The following is a 19,562-nucleotide window of genomic DNA, read 5'->3' as shown; positions in this document are numbered from 1 at the left end:
TGTGTGTGTGTGAGGGGAACAGGGTCACATCACAGGAGAGTGAACTGCCTGTCAGAAATCATAGCACGTCAGCTGTCTTAACCGCGGCTTGTGTACTGCATCATCACTGTCTGTCACGCGACTCTGTTGCCCTTTCGGGCTTGAACTGATGGTAAAACTAACGACATTATAGTCTTGATATTTACTTTGAAAGCTGAAGCTGCGTTACATTTCCGACGCGTGTTTGTAGTGTTCGGCCAATCACAATGCACTGGGTCAGCTGGCCAATCAGAGCAGACTGCGCTTGTCAAAGGAGGGGCTTTGTTGAAAACGACGTGTTTGAGAGAGGCGGGGCATAGAGGACCTACAATAATGTATAGTTTTTGAAAAATAATGTGTTTTTTGAACATTAAAGCATGTCAACATATTCTGTTACACCAAATACACAAAATAATGATTTTTTAAATAGCATCATATGACCCCTTTAAACGCCTCTGATTCAAGAAATCAACAGATATGTCTGTGATTGGCTACATTGCTCAACGCTGCAAAAACACGTTGAAACAGAAATAGATCTCCAGAGCGCAAACCATAACGCACTGGATAGTTTGCCAAATCTGCAATAAAATGCCATCAATACAGCTTTAACTGAGGGTGCTTTTGATTTCGTTTGAGGGTGCTTAGCACCCTCTAGCACCCCCGTAGACCCGGGCCTGCTGCATATGTGTCCTCTACTTGGTTCCTTCTCATAAATGAGTAAGCGGCATTTAAAACAATTATAAACATATAATACACACTGTTTCTCAATATTTAATTACAGCTTCAGATGCATAATATTTTCATCTCCTTCAAGCAGGATACACAAAAAGTACATTCAACTCGGACGGTTGTTGTGATAATAAACACCGTAAACAGCAACCTTTCGCGTGTCAGCGCTTAATGCCCATCTCCTATATGAAAAGCATTTTAGGGGGCCCTTGGCTTTTGGGGGCCCAAGGCGGTCGCCTACCTTTGCCGAATGGGTAAGTCTGCACCTGCAAACAATCAGAATATTGTACCTGGTGGGGAGTGCCCAATGTAAACATGAAACATATGCCATTACCCATATTGTTCTGTGGTACAGTTATGGAGGCCCTTCATAATGCAGAGGTCAACTGCCTATAGTTAGCAACGGCCCTATAGTATGCAGTGTTTAATAAACAGCTGTTTTACTAAATTCTTCTGAGGTGAAATTCAGTGCAGTCCTGTATCGTGATACGTATCGTATCATGATATGTATCGTATCGTGACTTTGCTGGTGATACACAGCCCTAATATTATCATACCATCAGTGTCCCTGAGATGACCGACAGCTGATGCGTTTCCCGTCTCATTTGTTACTCACTGCAGTCTTTTAACTTTTCTGCACACGTCATCCTCATTTAGAAAGTGCTCGTTGAATCCGCGTCGTTAACTCACTAAACCGATGGAATCTCCGACTTCTCTGCACTCTCATTCTGCGTGCATGCACCTGCCATGTGAGTTTTACTTTCTTCCGTAATCGTTCGGCACTCTTCGCCACTCTTAGTCACTTTCCGCTGTTCTCCGTCACTCTCCACTGTTCGGTTTGAATTCAGCTCTGTCATTCCGCTTATTTTAGCCTCACACTGTCTTTAGTAAATCTTGACAGTATTTTTTTAATGCCAAAAGAGGGTTTGCGCTGGTGCAAGTTGTTAATAAGTTGTTGTGTTTAAACCAGGGTCAAGGGTCAGAGACGGTAGATATTAACAATTTACTTTTAAAATTATGACTGTTGTTGGTGTAAATATTATTCCAAGTGGACGTCAAAGGACATAAAATAAAAAAAAATTAAAATCATGACTGCTTTAACAACAAAATACTCCGCAACTGGGAAAAAAATTAATCTGTGTTCTTTACTCAAATGCTGACGTTAACTGTAAAGTTAACCTTCTTTTCTGCTCTCTTAAGAAATAATAATAACCTGTAGTAAAGAATTTGATTATCAGTAACAGGTTGAATGTTTGTTTTTTTTTCTGAATGAAACCTGTTAAGATATTAAATGTATGAATCAGTCCATCCTCTTCAGTCAAATGCTATATGCACCCTCGTTTAAATACTAACATATGTACGTACAGTATAGGGCCATCATCATGTTTACAGAACTGCTGTTTTCAAAGTTGTAGTGCTAGTGTGGTAAGACAAATCCTTTTCTTCTTGTCCAGCAGAAGAGAGTCTGTGACAGAATACAATGTCTGTTTTACCTCAGCTTCTGGAGACACTGGAGGATCTAGAAAGTAAAAAACTGAAAAAGTTCAAATGGCACTTAAAGCATGATGGTCTTGCTTCAACTGCTGATGTGGAAAAGGCAGAAGATGCCTTAGACACAGTAGATCATATGGTTGCCCGTTGTGGACCAGAGGGAGCTATGGAGATCACACTGAACATCCTGAGAAAGATGAAAGAAAATCATCTTGCTGAACACTTAGAGAACAAACTCAAAGGTAACCACACCTGCAAGCCTAAGCTAGCATTGCACGAATTACAACGCAAAACAGTCAGTGAACAACCTCTAGATTAGTGCATTCAGGATTTGAGCACACAACCTCTGAATTATCAGTATGAGCCACTCCACTTATAGAATGTTTGTTTCAAAAGAGCGGTTTATGAACACACACAAAAGCATTTTACAGATACTGTACGTAAGTGCAAAACATCTAGTTGACTGATTTTAGTGCTATGAAGCAGTATCTCACTTGATATTTATCTGTAACATGTTTATTTCTATCATTCTTTGTTCATATTTTCTTTCTCCTTGCAGATCAACAAAATTGCCCAGAGACAGCAAAGAGACACCATGAAAAACAAGGTGAACAAACATTAGCATAACAGAAAGACTTACAGCTGTGCAGTGGTTTCTTATTATACATGAGGTGAACAAAGGAAAAACAAGGACAGAAAATGAGGCTCTGTTAAAACAACTATAAATGGGTAAACTCACCTAAACATCTATTTGAAAATGATTTGTTGTGGGTCTGTGTTTGGTGAGAATTGGACTGTAACCAGTGATTGTAAACAGTGAGAACCAATTTTAGCTGTTGCGACATGTCAGTGGTGTTACAGTGATATTACAGCAGCATCTCAAATCTTACGAACTTTAATGCAGGATTTGCAAAATGTTTATTCATTAAAAATGGGACAGTACCCACTTTATTTGGATAATTTTACTCATCTGGATAACAGCCTGTGAAAAAGTTAGGACACCCTATTGAATTCCATGGTTTTCCGTATCAGGACATAAATAATTTGGTTCTTGTCAGGTCTTAAAATTTGGAAGATAAAGCCTGAAATACAAGACCTGATTTATCACACTGAGTCATTATTTATTTGACAAAAATTAGGCTAAAATGGAAAAGCCATGGGTGACAAACTAAGGACACCCTTAATGCTAGGAGCACTTGTGTTGTTGTCCATCAGTCTGGGAAGGGTTATACAGCCATTTCCAAACAATCTGAAGTCCATCATTCTACAGTGAGGAAAATTATTCACAAGTGGAAGACATTCAAAACAGACACCAGTCTTCCCAGGAGTGGACATCCCAGCAAATTCACCCCAACATCAGACCGTGCTATTCAGAGAAATTGCAGACGACCCAAGAACTACACCCCAGACTCTACAGGCCTCAGTTAACATGACAAATTATAGTTAAGTTAATATAAGTTTGTGACAGTACAACTAGAAAAGATGGGGCAAGTATTGAAAGGCACGTTTGGAAAGGTTGCCAGAAGAAAGCCTCTTCTCTCTTTAAAAAAAAAAAAAAAAAGCACAGCCTAGGTTTGCAAAGTTGCATCTGAACAAACCATAAGACTTCTAGAACAATGTCCTTTAGACAGATGAGACCAAAGTTGAGATGTTTGGCCATGATGCACAGAAAACCAAACACAGCATATCGGCACAAACACATCATACCAAAAGTCACACATGCTTGCGGAGGGCTGATGATTTTGGACTTGTTTTGTAGCCACAGGCCCTGAGGCACCTCACAGTCACTGAGTCGACCATGAACTCCTCTGTATAGCAAAGTATTCTAGAGACAAATGTATGGCCATCCATCTGACAGCTAAAGCTTGGCCAAAAATGGGTCATGCAACTGGACAAGGATCCCAAGCACAGCAGCAAATCTACAACAGAATGGCTGAAAAAGAAAAGAATCAAGGCGTTGAAGTGGTTGAAGTCCAGACCTCATCCTGACTGAAATGCTGTGGTGAGAGCTGTGCATAAACAAATGCCTTCAAACCTCAACAAACTGGAGCAACATCATAAAGAAGAGCGGGCAAAAAATTCCTCAAGGATGTTGTGAGAGACTGATAAAGTCATCCAGAAAATTATACCTTCAAGTTATTGCTGCTAAAAGTAGATCTACAAGCAGTTGAATCATAGGGTGTCCTTCATTTTTCAACCATGGCTTTTCCATCTTGGCTTTATTTTTGTAAAATAAATAATGACACAGTGTGATATGTCATGTGTTGTTGGTCATCTAAGGTTTTATCTTCTAAATTTCAAGACCCGAGACATTCAATGTATTTCACTTATTTAACTTAATTTCTGTTTGTATAAGAGCCTTATTATAAGTTACATACTCTATTAACAAAAAAACTAACAAACAAAAAAAAACATTTCCTAGTGTTGAAGTCTATAAAATATTTAAGATCTATTTATATTAAAATCTAATTAGTGTAATATTATTGTTATTATACTATCTGAACCACAGCTATTCACCTTCAACCATTAGGGGGAAGTCGTGGCCTAATGGTTAGAGAGTCGGACTCATAATCCAAAGGTTGCGGGTTCGAGTCTCGTACCGGCAGGGATTGTAGGTGGGGGGAGGGAATGTACAGCGCTCTCTCCCACCTTAATACCACGACTGAGGTGCCCTTGAGCAAGGCACCGAACCCCCAACCCCAAAAAATGGCTGCCGGGGGTGTGTGTGTGTGTGTGTGCACTTTGGATGGGATAAATGCAGAGCACTAATTCCAAGTATGGATCACCATACTAGGCCACATGTCACGTCACTCACTTCATTGTTGAAATTACACTTTAAAAATGATACTCTCTACTAATAACAACCTCAAAAGAATGTAACTTAGAAAAGCAAGTTTTCCATTGTTTATCATGGAAACTTTTGAACACCCTTGTACATGTTACAATCAGCAGCTGGACTATTATCACAGACTCCATTTCCCATGACTGACAGACTCTACTTCCTATAAATCATAGTCCGGACAATCAGCCATCATTGGCATCCAGTCATGGGAAATGGAGTCCGTGATAATGAGGTAATAGTCCGGGGTGGACTTTCTGGTGGTAAAGACGGGCACTCCAGCTGCTGATTGTAACAGTATGTTTAATGCGACTGGTGTACCTAGAAACTTATACATGTAATATAGCGAGCACAGCTCACCTTGCACGACAATATCATGACTAGCCTACATTCATTGGACTCCTCCTCTTCAGTAACTTCCCCAATACGATCCATCATCTCTGGATGTGAAAAAGTCCATTATAACATTGTATAGGGCACTGGCATCACCATGATTGAGCAGATTGAGGCGAGCACGATCATAGCCTGTGAGCTCATAGCCTGACTCCCGTTGTTCTCTTGCGCTCCGTCATCTCACAAAAACGTTGAATTAAAAAAAACTTTGCGTGCCGTAGTTTACACAGGACTCGCAGGAAATGTGCATTGATACACCTTCTTTCTACATGTTATGTGGTTTATTTTGATAGGTGAACTGTCTTTGTAGTGTTAAGGGAAAGCACCTCCGCAGCGCGTGTTCTTAAACATTAGAGAAAGACAGTCTTTTCAGCATGCCACAATAAATCGCAAATTTTCTGCACTAAACAAGTGAATTTTGCCACGATATTTTCAGAGATGATAGACAAGATGTTATAGAATAATAATTTAATGAAAACCCAATTTTGACAAAAAATTGACATTTAGCCTATCTTTCGAATTTCCTGAAAACGTCCCACCGTGTTCACCTTGTTACACTTCTGGTGTTATAAGCAAAACATTGCTTATTAATCTCTCATTATACTATATTATCACCAAATATTGGATTAAAATTGTTTTTTGCCAACTTGTCTTTCTTTTAGGACTGGTTTTGTATTTATTTTTATATCTGATTAATCGTGGGCCTCATTTATTTGAGAGTAGGCACCTTATTTTTTGAGTGAAAAAAGCATTGTGGTGATTAATTGTAAGCCTGATTGCTCTGAGCTTATACTGGTCAAAAATGACCGCCCATTGAAAATTAATGGGTGAGTCAAAAATCAGAGAAACAATTAGTGTTCAGAAAGCATGACCATCATGTTCAAGTTCACATTCACATATGTACAAGTGGGCTTGCAAAAATAAAGGCTTCGGACCTGTGCATATGTGGATACATGCATACTCGTGTATCCGTGCAAATATACACACACACAAACACGTTCATGTGCACAAACAAATTATTTTGAGTAATACAGACTTTCTTTTTCACAGAGATGTTTTTTATCCTCCAAATCACTGAGGCCTACAATCGATCAGATTTTTAAAAATGAGTACAAAACCAGTTGACAAAGATTGAATCCAATATTTGGTGATAAAATAGCATAACAAGTGATTTATACGCTTTTTTTTTCTCGTAGTCCTGTCATTTTTGACCGGGAACACCACAAGTGTGACTTTGTGCCATTCTGTACAAAATATAACCGTTTCAAAAACCATTTAAAAACAAATTATCTGTTTATCACAGTTGTGTGCTTTAATGTTTAACCAGTGCAAAGTTTTATCATATTTTATGTACAACTGACAAATTTATCCACAAATAACGTTTTTTCCCCGTTTTTTATTATTTTATTTATGAGGTATGTAAGCTCATATAAATAAGGCCTATGATTGATCAGTTCCAGATATAATTACAAAACCAGTTATAATTGAAAGAAAACAAGCTGACAAAAAGATTGTATCCAATATTTGGTAATAAGGTAGCATAATGAGAGATTTATAAGCGATTTTTTGCAGGCCGGTCATTTTTGACTGAGAGCATCACAAGTGTTACAGGGTTTTCAACACAACACAATGGTTAAGTACTACAATCTATTAATCCTACTACCTAATCATAAGTGATAATGGGCTTTTTAGTTTTCAACAACCTGTAAGCAGTAGATTAATCACAACAGACCAGGCCATCTGACAAATCAGTGCAGAGTGGGCTCTCGGAAAAGAGGGGTTTAGTGAGACCGGGGAAATGGAGTCCGAATGGGAGATTGCTAATACTCTGGGGACAGTTCCCTCTGGTGGTGCAGAGGAGGCGGTACGGGAGCCTCCTCTGTAACACCGGATCCTTGAGCAAATTGTTCTAGACACTGTAAGAAAAGAGGTGATGCTACATTGTTGTCACAATTATTCTTAGTTTGTTCTGTTATCGTTGGCCTTTTACTTTGTATTCATTAGCTCCCTGTGTTCCTTTGTTTGAGTTTCCTGCTCCCCTTTGTTGTCATAGTTACAAATATGATAAGTTCGTTTAGCTCAGCTGTGTGTCATTAATTACCTTGTTTGTACTACTACTTAAAGGTGCATTCACGTCACCTCGTAATTCGTGAAATTACAAGATTCGAGCTTGTAAAAAGCGTTCACGTCCTCCTACAGCTCGTTATTACAGCGTGTAGGCTGGAAGTTCTCTGAGAGTTACGGCTTGTACCGCGTGACCACTGAATCTTACGCGGAACCAGAGAAAACGGCGGCGCTTCCAGTTGTAATTTTAAAAATAGTTTAAAAATAGTTTTAAAAATCATGTAATTCACTTTTGCCAATATAGACTAACTTCATAATAGAAAAGTAATGTGAACATAAATTAAAGAAATGCAGCACAGAGCTGAAACGCATAATTCCCAGTTCAAGGACGTGAACAGCTCCGAATGTAACACCACGTGTTGTCATCTCAAGATTATGGGAATTACGTGGTGGTGTGAATGCAGCAAAAGATCATCCTTTTCCTGTGTTCAGTGCACAGTCTCATCTGTGTTAGTTGCTTTGGTTCTGAGCCTTTAGTGGGTTATCTTGTGGATTTTTCTAACTTTGTGCAACACTGTGACAATAGTATATTATGAGAAAATAAATTTTTTGTTTTTTTTTCTGGGATGCATGTAAACCTGTTGTAGGAGACTCCAAAACAAAAGTAGGAACCTTTTAAATAGCATAATAGGGGCCCTTTAAGAAAATGAATTAATATTATTATATATAATACATTTGTGTAAGAAACATAAATCTATCTCTTTTGCATTCTCTTTCAGTTCACAAAGCTCCAGGACAGATTAACAGCAGCGCTGAGACTGGAGTCAGTGTTGATGTGAAAGCTGAAACAGGTGCAACTGTAAATGCTCGTTTATTGACTGGAAACACCTTCACAGGACAAGTAAACTTTTACAACTTAACTGCTACAGGAAAAGGTACATGTACATCATTATGACAAGACACACTTCTAATACTAACATTTTAGTAAGGGACTGGTAATGTTTCGACCTCATAGTGATTTTAATCAGACACAAAATTTAATACCATGATCTGTTTATTTCGATCATTCCATATGCATTGTTTCTATCTGCTCACAGATCAACTGAAATGCTCAGAGACGGCAGAGAAGCAAAGAGAAGAACAAGGTAAACCAATATTAACATAACAATAAGACTCAGAGAGAGTGAGGCGATACAACATTGTTTTACAGCTATAAAATAATATATACTAAAGTCCAAGATTATGGAAGTAAATTAATCACAGATATCTTTGAACCAAAAATGCATGTTAAACTGCACTAATTGAAACGGCAGTACAAGTGGGTCTTGATGAAGACCAAAGCAAAAGGTAGAGTCATTCATTCAGAAAACTACGAATGGCCCGCAGAGATTTCAGCCTCTGCTGACTCCAAAGGAGCAGATGGCGGGCAAGTTGTGATGTGACAGGAACAAATACAAGCCACCGTCACTGTGTTGTCCATCCGGACTAACATGTGCTTGCCTTGAACCCAAGGATGACGCCTTGGGTTCTTCAGGGCAAAAAGCACTGTCAACAAGTCCAATTGATATGCCAATGCAGCCGAGGGCCTGTCCAGGTCCCTGAGACCACATGTCTGTGGCACACGGCACCCCAGCCTATCTTAGAGGCATTTGTTATTTCAACAACACAACTGGAGACCTATGCCAGGGGCACCCCGGCCCCTAGCAATATAGGATCGGTCTAAGGGCTGAATGTATGACGATGCTGCCATGTAACTGGTACACAGTCAGTCTCGTGGCGTCATGCCCATTTGGGGACTTGGTTGTGCAGCACATGCTGAAGCGGTGTCCTGTGCATCAACCCGCAATCACATGCTGAGGGACATCAGTGTACCCCCATGCTGCCCCACCATCAAGGGTGGTGAGAACGAAGGAGCCGATATATCGTGTTCTGGAAGAAAAAAGTGCCTTTCATGATTTTGTCAGCTCTTCATGCACTCCTCATGAAAAACTGAACTGTCTCAAACCTAAACGTCACATCATAAGATGGACGCTCGGCCAAGTCGTCTGCTTCACGCCCACTCTCCAATGCAGAGTTCATCCTCATCCCAAGCCTTTAGCAGACAGGACAGTGGAGATTGACAAGAAAAATGTTGGGTGGAGAGAGAGGAACGGGACTGGCAAAGAACACAGTGTCAGGACTCCAGGTCGCCAGAGGCATATTTGTGCTACATGCCAGTGCGCTAACCAGTAGGCCATCAGCGCCAATAGACTCGTGATTTGATGGCATCAATTACTGCTTAATTTATCCAGAAATTAAAGCAAATAAATATTATTAAATTGTATATCTTTATAATATATAAAATTCCCAAATAGGTCAATGAGTACATAACGAGTACAATTGTACTATAGACAAGGTTGTGTTCACATGATACTGCAGTTCTTTGCCATCACAAAAGATTATTTGCATGTGTTTTAAAGCCTCGCGCATTTAAACCATCAAACTAATTTACTCACAGTCCTAACATGCTGTTTTCTAAGCCCACACAACTAAAACAGGCACACAGAAAGCAGTGCCCTGTGGTGGAAATCGATTCCGAGGCATTGGGAATCAAGAGTCGATTCCAAAGGTTGGAATCGACTCCTCATTCAGAGCCTTTTTCAGTTCAACAAAGCTTATCTATGGGTGCCTCTCAAACGGAAGGCTGCATCCTACGAAGACTGCACACATTTAAATTCACGAAAATAAACTGAAAGAAAACGAGTCGGTACTGAGATCATCTGAATTTTAGGATGCAGCCTTCCGTTTGAGAAGCACCATTCACCTCCCTCATGCTCGCTAAAAGCCGTAATTACGAGAGCTGTGAGATAAAAGATTTTCATTTTTATATTTTTTTATTACCATTCGCCTCCCTCATGCTCGCTAAAAGTGATTAGAAGTCTAGTTTAGTTTCCTGATTCGGATAGATAGATAGTTTTAATGAACTAGTTAAAAAAACGATTCAGAGGTTATTACGGTGGAACTGGCTTGTCCACAATTTTGAGCGCTGCACGACAGAATAATTCGAGGGTCTTGATCTTATTTCCATCTAAAATACTATTTTTTAAACATTTCTATCAGCCAATGATGATTATAAAAGAAAACGTCCCGAGCATAGATCAGTGGCCGAGAGTGCATCTGATTGACAGATAAACCACGAGCTCTATCAGTTATTAATGTTCTGGTTATTTTGTTTCGGTGTACAGTTTGTTAATTTTGTGCAAAGCATACAGTCAAAGTAAACTTCATCATTCAGCTGAACTGTGCACATTTATTTTAGGATACTTTCTACGACCTTTCTCCTGCAGTCATGGTGAGATTATAGGTTCCTTCAATCTAAAAAATCAAGAATCGAAAAAGAATCGAAAGCAACAGTGAGGAATCGATTATTGGAATCAATTCCAGAACCAGGAATCGGAATCGGACTCGATTCCAAAAATTTCGGAATCAAACAGCCCTATCGCTAAGGGACTTTGTGACAATTTCATTTATAAGTGGAAAACAAATAATGAAATAAATGACTGAAATTATTTATAATATAACTTTACATCATATTTAAAGGATTATTTCACCCAAAAATTACAATTCTGTCATCATTTACTCACCCTCATGTCGCTTCAAACCCATAAGAACAGGTAGATTTTATAGTTATCTTTATATGTTTACTATATTATTATTATAATTATAATAATAATTATTATTATTTTATATGTATTTACTTACTCTTTGCTGTTTTTTTTCTCAAAGGCTCAGTTGCAGAGGACAGTAAAGCTGCGCTTCATGACTACACAAAGAAACTGAAAAACCAATTAAAACTGGACTATGATCAGATTTTGGTTGGTAATTCACAGACGGGTCATCAGAAATACCTGAACGATATTTACACTGATCTATATGTGGTGCAGAATGAGACTGGAGGAAGAGTGAATGACCATGAGGTGAGACAGATCGAACTGAATCTCAAACAGTCTGATTGCAAGGATACACCAATCGAGTGCAATAACATTTTCAAAGTCCATATGGGTAGAAAAAACAGAAAGGTGCTGACGATGGGGATCGCAGGGGTGGGAAAGACAGTCTCTGTTAGTAAATTCATCCATGACTGGGCTCATGGAAAAGAAAATCAGGACATATCCTTAATTTTTCCTCTGCCGTTCCGTGAACTAAATCAAAAAGAACTGATCACACAGAAATTGAGTCTCATGGAACTGCTTCACAAATTCTGCTTCAGCAGTCCTGAAGAACTGCCTTCTCTTCCTGAAGGTGATGGTAAGGTCATGTTCATCTTTGATGGGCTGGATGAATGTCGCTTCCCTTTGAGCTTTAAAAAAAATTACAGAATTACAGGTGTTCACGAAAAAACAACATTGAGTAAGATGATAACAAGCCTGATCAAGAGACATCTGGTTCCCTTTTCTCTCATCTGGATCACATCCAGACCAGCAGCAGCCAGCCTGATACCCAGAAACTACATTGATCAGGTGACAGAGGTGCGAGGATTCAACGATGAGCAAAAAGAGAAATACTTCAATAAAAACAGCGATCCTGAGGTTGCTGGAATCATCATCCGTCACATCAGGAAAATCAGGAGCCTGTACATCATGTGCCACATCCCGGTCTTCTGCTGGATTTCTCTCAATGTTCTTCAACCTTTACTGGCTCAAAAGGGCAATGACAAAATGCCTACAACTCTCACAGGGATGTACATACACTTCTTAATTTCTCAACAGCAAAAGATGGTAGAAAAATACAATGATGACCTTGAACCCAAAGACAATGCAATGTCTTTTGATAAGATTATTTTGAAGCTTGGGGAGCTGGCCTTTAAACAGCTAGAGAAAGGACATCTGATTTTCTACAAAGAAGATCTTGAGGAGTGTGGATTAGATGTCAGTGATGGGTCTGTGTTTTCTGGGTTATGCACTCAGATTTTTCATAAGACTGTTTCAACAAGAAATGTTTACAGCTTTGTACATCTCAGCATCCAAGAGTTCCTTGCTGGTCTCTATGTGTTTTTGATTCACAAAAATGAGAAAGCAAACCCATTTCTTCAAACCTGGAAAGAAGAAGTTGCATGGAAATTCTCCAAAAAGACACCGTTTCACCTTCATAAGGCTGCGATCAACAAGGCCTTACAAAGTGAGAATGGACACCTTGACCTTTTCCTCCGGTTCCTCTTGGGGCTTTCACTGGAGTCCAATCAGAGTGACCTGAAGGAACTACTGCCAAAACTGAAGCTGAAAACAGAGAAAATGAAATGCACTGCTGAATATATCCGAAAGAAAATAGAGAATGAGAACTCAGTAGAGAGGACCATCAATCTCTTCTACTGTCTGAGTGAACTGAAAGATGACTACGTAGAGGAAATCCAGAAGAATTTCAGAACAGGAAATCTTTCAGTAGAGAATCTGTCCTCTGCTCAGTGGTCAGCTCTGGTGTTTGTGCTCCTGATATCAGAAGAAACACAAGAAATCTTTGAGCTGCAGAAATACAGAAGATCTGATGAAGCACTGATGAGACTGCTGCCAGTGATCAAAAACACCAAAAGAGCGCTGTGAGAGCCTTCCTTACATTCATTTATATAAACTGTTATTGGGTTTTATTTTACATGGGAAGACTTGTTGGCCAAGACAAATGAATAAATGTAAATACTGCATATCATTTGTGTGTAATGATATTAAATGGCAATAAATCTCCATTATCAGGCAAGTTTAAGGTAACGCTTTACTTATAGCCTTTATGTATATTGCATTGTATGGTCTCACAAATAATTGTAACTGCAGTTATAATACATTGTAATACTTTACAGCTTTAGAAAGTGTAATGCATTAAAACACATGACAAACAACCAATCTGCGAATCTGCCAAAATTATAATGCATTTTAACTTTGGTTACAATTATTTATGAAGAGGTATAATGAGTTACAATGTACATTATGAATACCTTTATAATGCATTATACATTAGGGCTTCTTGCCAAGTTCAATAATTTCAAAATAGATCTGGGCTTGTATGTATAAAACTTCTCAGAAATGCTTTTAAGACTATTCTTAAGCTTTGATTTAAGTGTCAACATTTCTTAGTTACAAGTATATCACTATTTGATTATTTGTTCTTCCCGCAGACTACGTAACTGTAATCTCACTAGTCAGTCCTGTGAAAGTTTGTCTTCATCTCTGCAATCATCAAACTCTCCTCTGAGAGAGCTGGACCTGAGTTGTAATGAGCTGCAGGACTCTGGAGTAGAACTTCTCTCTGATGGACTGAAGAGTCCAAACTGTCAGCTAGAGATACTGAGGTTTGAGTTTTAAATATTTTCATTTTTCCTGTTAATTATTAAACTTCACACTGCTATGATTTATTATGTATGCACATTTTTTAGACTGCCCATCTGTAGCCTCACAGCTCAGTGCTGTAAAAGTTTGTCATCAGCTCTACTGTCATCTGTCCTGGGAGAGCTGGATCTGAGTAACAATGACCTGCGGGATTCTGGAGTGAAGCTTCTCTCTGATGGACTGAAGAGCTTACACTGTCAGCTAAAGATACTGAGGTAAATGTTCTTTCATAAAATAAACAGCAAAATGCTACCTAAATAAAATGACAATTCAATTTTGTTATCAAACTGCACTCAATGGAATGCCAGAACAAGAGACAAAATGTTTTTATTTATACAGATTCATTTTTTTTAACCTGAGAAGTATGACTGGGTTTGTCCATATTTCACCCAGCGCTGGGTTGTATTTAACCCAACATTTTTTAGAGTGTATGATGAGAACATGATATGACTTACCGTTATCAAATTGCAAAGGTTATATAAACATACAGTCTGAAGAGTTTCAAAAAGAAAGGTTCGAGAGTGTGTTTCAGAGTTAAGTGCAGCACAACATGAGCAACTCAAAGTGTCTTACAGTGGCTTGGTTTACAGTTGCCACTAAAACAAATTCTCTATGGTTTAACATTTAAAAGCAGAGGAATAAAGACAACCATAAATGTTATTATTGTAATGTTACTGTTATTCTGTCAAATAAAATTAAAATCATTATTAAATACGGGATTTTTAATTGTTGTGGAAACATATGAAATAGCAATATGTTGAAAAAGTTCATTAAGCTGACAGAGTTTAATAAGAATAAAGTTCTCCACAATTCCAGAATAAAGTAATAAGGTGTGAAGCCATTGTTTGCAGTGATTTTTGAATACCTAAGAGGCATTGTTGTTAGGGGATTAGCCCTTCCAAAATCACAGCAAACCACAGCTTCATGGGGCTTATTGCTTTTACAAAACGGTTACCACACAATACAAATAGTAAAGCCAATAACATGTATTAATATGTTCCTTTTTTAAGCAAATCACACACACACAAACATACAAATAAACATTCACTGACCATAAACAGCAAAAGAATGATCCTAGATATAATATGCCTCATCTGAACATGGAGCTCAAATAAAAACTGACTAGGAACTGTTCTCAGGCATTGTCAATTATTTATTTATTTTTTTAAACACAATATATAATATTTCCTCACATACACAGATTTGATTAACCCTACATGTGAAAATTTTCATTTTATGTCTTTAGTTTAAACCAGGAGCTGTATTCACAAAACATCTTAAGGCTATTAGTAGCTCCTAAATTGCCGATTTAGGAGAAACTCTTAAAAATAATGGGCAAGTCAGTCCTCAATTTAGGATTGCTACATTTTTGTTTTAGGAGTATTTCACAAAGCATTTTAGCGTTAAAACTAGCTACTAAATCTGTGAAAAGTTAAGAGTAATCAAGAGGACTCCTAAGTCACTAAGACCTAATTACAAACAATCCTAAAATGGTTGTTGCCGGCAATTCACCTCAGCAGTCTCCCCAAAGACACTGTACACCATTGAGGCAATAGGCAATAGAGCCATGAGTGCTAAGCCTATTTTACCATAAATGCAATAAATATTTTGATTTATAGATTTTAATCTGTGATGACATAACATGGTACATTTTATCTTACCACTAAAAGTTCTCCTAAATAGCAGTAAAAGTTCTTAGCTAAGAGTTTTCTTAAAACCTATTCACAAAGCTGCTGAGACAAACTTTTACTAATAAATAGAGAGAAGTCTTAAAGGGATAGTTCACCCAAAAATGAAAATTACCCCATGATTTACTCACCCTCAAGCCCTCCTAGGTGTATATGACTTTCTTCTTTCAGACGAACACAATCAGACTTATAATAAAATGTATCCTGGCTCTTCCAAGCTTTATAATGGCAATGAATGGCTGCCATGAATTTGAAGCTCAAAAAAGTCCATCCATCATAAAACGACCCCACGAATCGATGGGTTTTTGTAAGTAAAATATCCATATTTAAAACTTTATAAAGAAAAACATCCAGCTTCCGGCGGACTTATGAAGAATGCGTAATGCCTCTCGCAGTTCAAAACACGACGCAATGTATGACGTAGTGAAGGATTTTAAACTGCGAGTGGTGCGACGTATGGCGTAGTATGTAGCGTAAGTATTTTGAACTGCGAGCGGTGTTACGCATTCTTCGTAAGTCTGCCGGAAGATGGATGTTTTGCTTTATAAAGTTTTAAATATGGATATTTTACTTACAAAAGCCCATCGGTACCCTTCAGAAGACCTTTAGTAACCCCACGGAGCTGTGTAAAGTAGTTTTATAATGGATGGACTTTTTTGAGCTTCAAACTCATGGCAGCCATTCACTGCCATTATAAAGCTTGGAAGAGCCAGGATAAATTTGATCATAACTCCAATTGTGTTCGTCTAAAAGAAGTCTCCAGTGTTTAATATGTCTCTAATGTTTTGATCTAGAGCAAAAATGTAGGAGTCCTAAATTTAGGACTGTCATGTCCATTCTTTTTAAGAATTTCTCCTAAATTGTCAAGTTAGGAGCTACTTTTAGGTTTAAGATGTTTTGTGAATACGGCCCCAGGTGTGTTTCATTGCGCAGACTAATGATCTTTGTCCTAATATTTTTTTACACATATATTTTATTTTTGTCTTTTTCGCAAAACAAACGCAACAAAAAAATTACAATAATAAAAATAAATTAACCCATGACAAAACAAACACCATCGAGGGTGCATCAAACATCGAGGGACAAATGCATACAAACACAAATTATTTAACTGGACAGGTAATGCTTAAACAGGATACAAATTTGTAAATGTTGTGGATTATGTAAATATTGAAATAAAATAATTAATAAGAATGACAATGGTAGTGATAATAATTGTATACAATACAAAAAGAGTGCATTATCCTGACTATTGTTAGCTGTCAAATAATACTTTAGGCACAATATGAAACGCATTATCAGATTACACTCCATTATTAATAAATTTGGCATTAACAAGAGGTGTTGGCTAAGAATGCATTGCATCAATTTTCTTAAGATGTTCTAAAATTTGTCCCCAGGTTTTGTCATATACCTTAGATTTGTCATTATTGATGTATCTCAACCTCTCCAATGCAAGAATATTTACAAGATCTCTACCCCACATTTCAAACTTAGGCGCACAATCTGTTTTCAACATTCTTAAAATCACCCTCTTGGCAATTGTCATGCCAAATAATAAAGCTAGTCTTTTATGTACATCAGATATCTCAAAATGACCATATATCCCAAGAATAGCTAAAAGTGGACATGGTTCAAGATTCTTTTTGAATGTTTTAGAAAAACAATCAAATATGCTTTCCAAAAATTCCTGTAATTTAGGGCGTAACCACAGTGTGTCAGTTAATGATTTCTCTGTTACTTTACATCTATTACAGAATGGGGAAACCTCTGGAAAAAAAATTGTGCCATTTCACCTTAGATAAATATATTCTATGCAAGGTTTTAAAATGAATTAAATTATGCCTGACATTAATTAAAAAACTATATGTTCTCAATGCCTTCTTCCCAACTGTCTGAATCTATCTCTAGACCTAATTCTATCTGCATAAGTGTGGCTTTATCTACAACTTCTTGTTTTAACAATATTATAGAAATATTACACTGCTCCACGATGCAAAGAACTTTATTAAATGTATTACTTTTTTCAAGTACATCATGCTGAGTCATCACATTAAAATTTTATACTTGTACTTGTAAAATACAAATACTTGTAAGTATCTAAAAAAATTAGAGCTATAGATATTGAAGGCTTTCTTTAATTGCTCAAATGAGACAAATGTCTCATCTATATACAGATCTTTAATTCTTTGAATGCCACTTATCTTCCATTGTGTAAAACCTGAATCAAGCAATCCAGGAGAAAAAGCATGATTCTGACATATAGGACTATCCAGATACATGTCGTGGGCCTTTCAGTTTTAATCTGTTTCCATATTTTCAACGCATTATTTATAACCAGTGTTGGGGAAAGTTACTTTTAAAAGTAATGCATTACAATATTGCGTTACTCCCTAAAAAAAGTAACTAATTACGTTACTTAGTTACTTTTTATAGAAAGTAATGCGTTATATTACTTTTGCGTTACTTTCGCGTTACTTTTTAAATATAAGCAGGGCTTGATTGTTTTTAATATAAGAAGTTCTATTTATAGCAAATTTCTCCCAATATGGGGACAGGAGAGCTGTCAGTCAATAAATGGGAAAACAAAGTAACTGGCATTACTTTTTTGAAAAAGTAACTCAGATATTTTCTTGTAAATTAAAAAAAGTAACTTTACTAGTTACTTGAAAAAAGTAATCTGATTACGTAACTCGCATTACTTGTAATGAGTTACCCCCAACACTGTTTATAACAAAATGATTTTCATATAAGGCCGGGTCAATTTTAACAGGACTATTAAGAAGGGCAGCAAGAGACGTCTTGTTGCAAAATGCTTGCTACATTCTAAACCAGGATGGATCTCTGTCTGCATCAAGGGGCCACTTTTTCCACCATGCACCCTCCCTTCTTTTTAGTTTTACACAAATGTTTCTTAGATATACTCACATTCTAATAATCCCACAAAAAAGGCACAATTGTTGCATCTACAATTTTTTTTGTTTTTAAATCTTTGTGGAATAAAACAAGGGATTGTCTGAAAAAAGTACAAAATCTTAATCCTCCCTGCCACTGACATGGGTAGTGTCCTCAATTCAATATTTTGCTTTAACTGACATAACATTTGTTGCCAGTTTATTCTAAGCAGATCTTTGGGTTCTTTAGTAATTGTAACTCCAAGATATACAAAAGAATTGAAGAAAGGTACAATTATCGTGTCTAGCTGCTTAAAAAAATCTTTGTGGGATAAAACGAGGGAGTGACTACAAAATTTACAAAAAGCGTGGAAGTACTACCATCTTCACTGAGTTAATCCTTCCTGCCATTGACAAAGGCAATGTTCTCCAGATTTCAATATTTTGTTTCAACTGATCTAAGCCAATTTATCCTAAGCAGATCTTTGGGTTCTTTAGTAATTGTAACTCCAAGATATACAAAAGAATTGTACGTTATTTTAAAAAGTGTGGATTTCAAAAATTGTGGGTAAATTTTTGTTGTCATGGGCATTCATTCTTTTCCCAGTTAATTACAAGTCTAAACACAAGTAAAAAGTCAGTAATAAAATAAGAACAAATAAAAAAAATTTGCAAACAACAGCGCAAATAAATGCAATAGAATAAAGAGAGCTATGAAACTTAAGTTTTTCAGGTTAAGTAAGTTTTTATTCAGTTAAAATTAAATACAGATTAATGTTTACCATTAAAGTTGTAAAACGTATTCAGTCAAGAGCAGAAAATTATTTTCTTTGTCTTTTGTTCTTTGATTAACATGACAGACAGCAGCAGGTATATTGTTCCCTTTAAGAGTTTATCCACGGATCCAATATACACAAACATGCGTTCTCTCTCAACTATTTAACGTTCCAAAACTGACTGTTTAACTGGATACTCGCCAAGATGGGCATTTTGACATAATATTTTATGTATTTGAACGTTTTAGCGCAGTTAGCCACACATTTTGGTATTTGTGGCTCACAAGCTGTTTGAGACTGAGCGCGGCTTTTGCGCT

General features: G+C 37.3%; 1 protein-coding gene across 1 annotated transcript in view; it reads left to right on the top strand.

Moving 5' to 3' along the window:
* Positions 1-2,227: 2,227 nt before the first annotated feature.
* LOC107694849 (NACHT, LRR and PYD domains-containing protein 3-like) overlaps positions 2,228-19,562 on the top strand; it is a 56,079-nt gene continuing 38,744 nt past the window's right edge. Inside the window, exons 1-4 of the mRNA XM_016494544.1 lie at positions 2,228-2,480; positions 11,300-13,106; positions 13,677-13,850; positions 13,935-14,102. Of these exons, the coding sequence (XP_016350030.1) occupies positions 2,228-2,480; positions 11,300-13,106; positions 13,677-13,850; positions 13,935-14,102 (2,402 nt within the window). The remainder of the gene's footprint in view (positions 2,481-11,299; positions 13,107-13,676; positions 13,851-13,934; positions 14,103-19,562) is intronic.

Source organism: Sinocyclocheilus anshuiensis, unplaced genomic scaffold, assembly GCF_001515605.1.
Source record: "Sinocyclocheilus anshuiensis isolate Anshui unplaced genomic scaffold, SAMN03320099.WGS_v1.1 scaffold98, whole genome shotgun sequence".
Classification (NCBI taxonomy): Eukaryota; Metazoa; Chordata; class Actinopteri; order Cypriniformes; family Cyprinidae; genus Sinocyclocheilus; species Sinocyclocheilus anshuiensis.
This window is presented reverse-complemented; position numbering and strand designations above follow the sequence as displayed.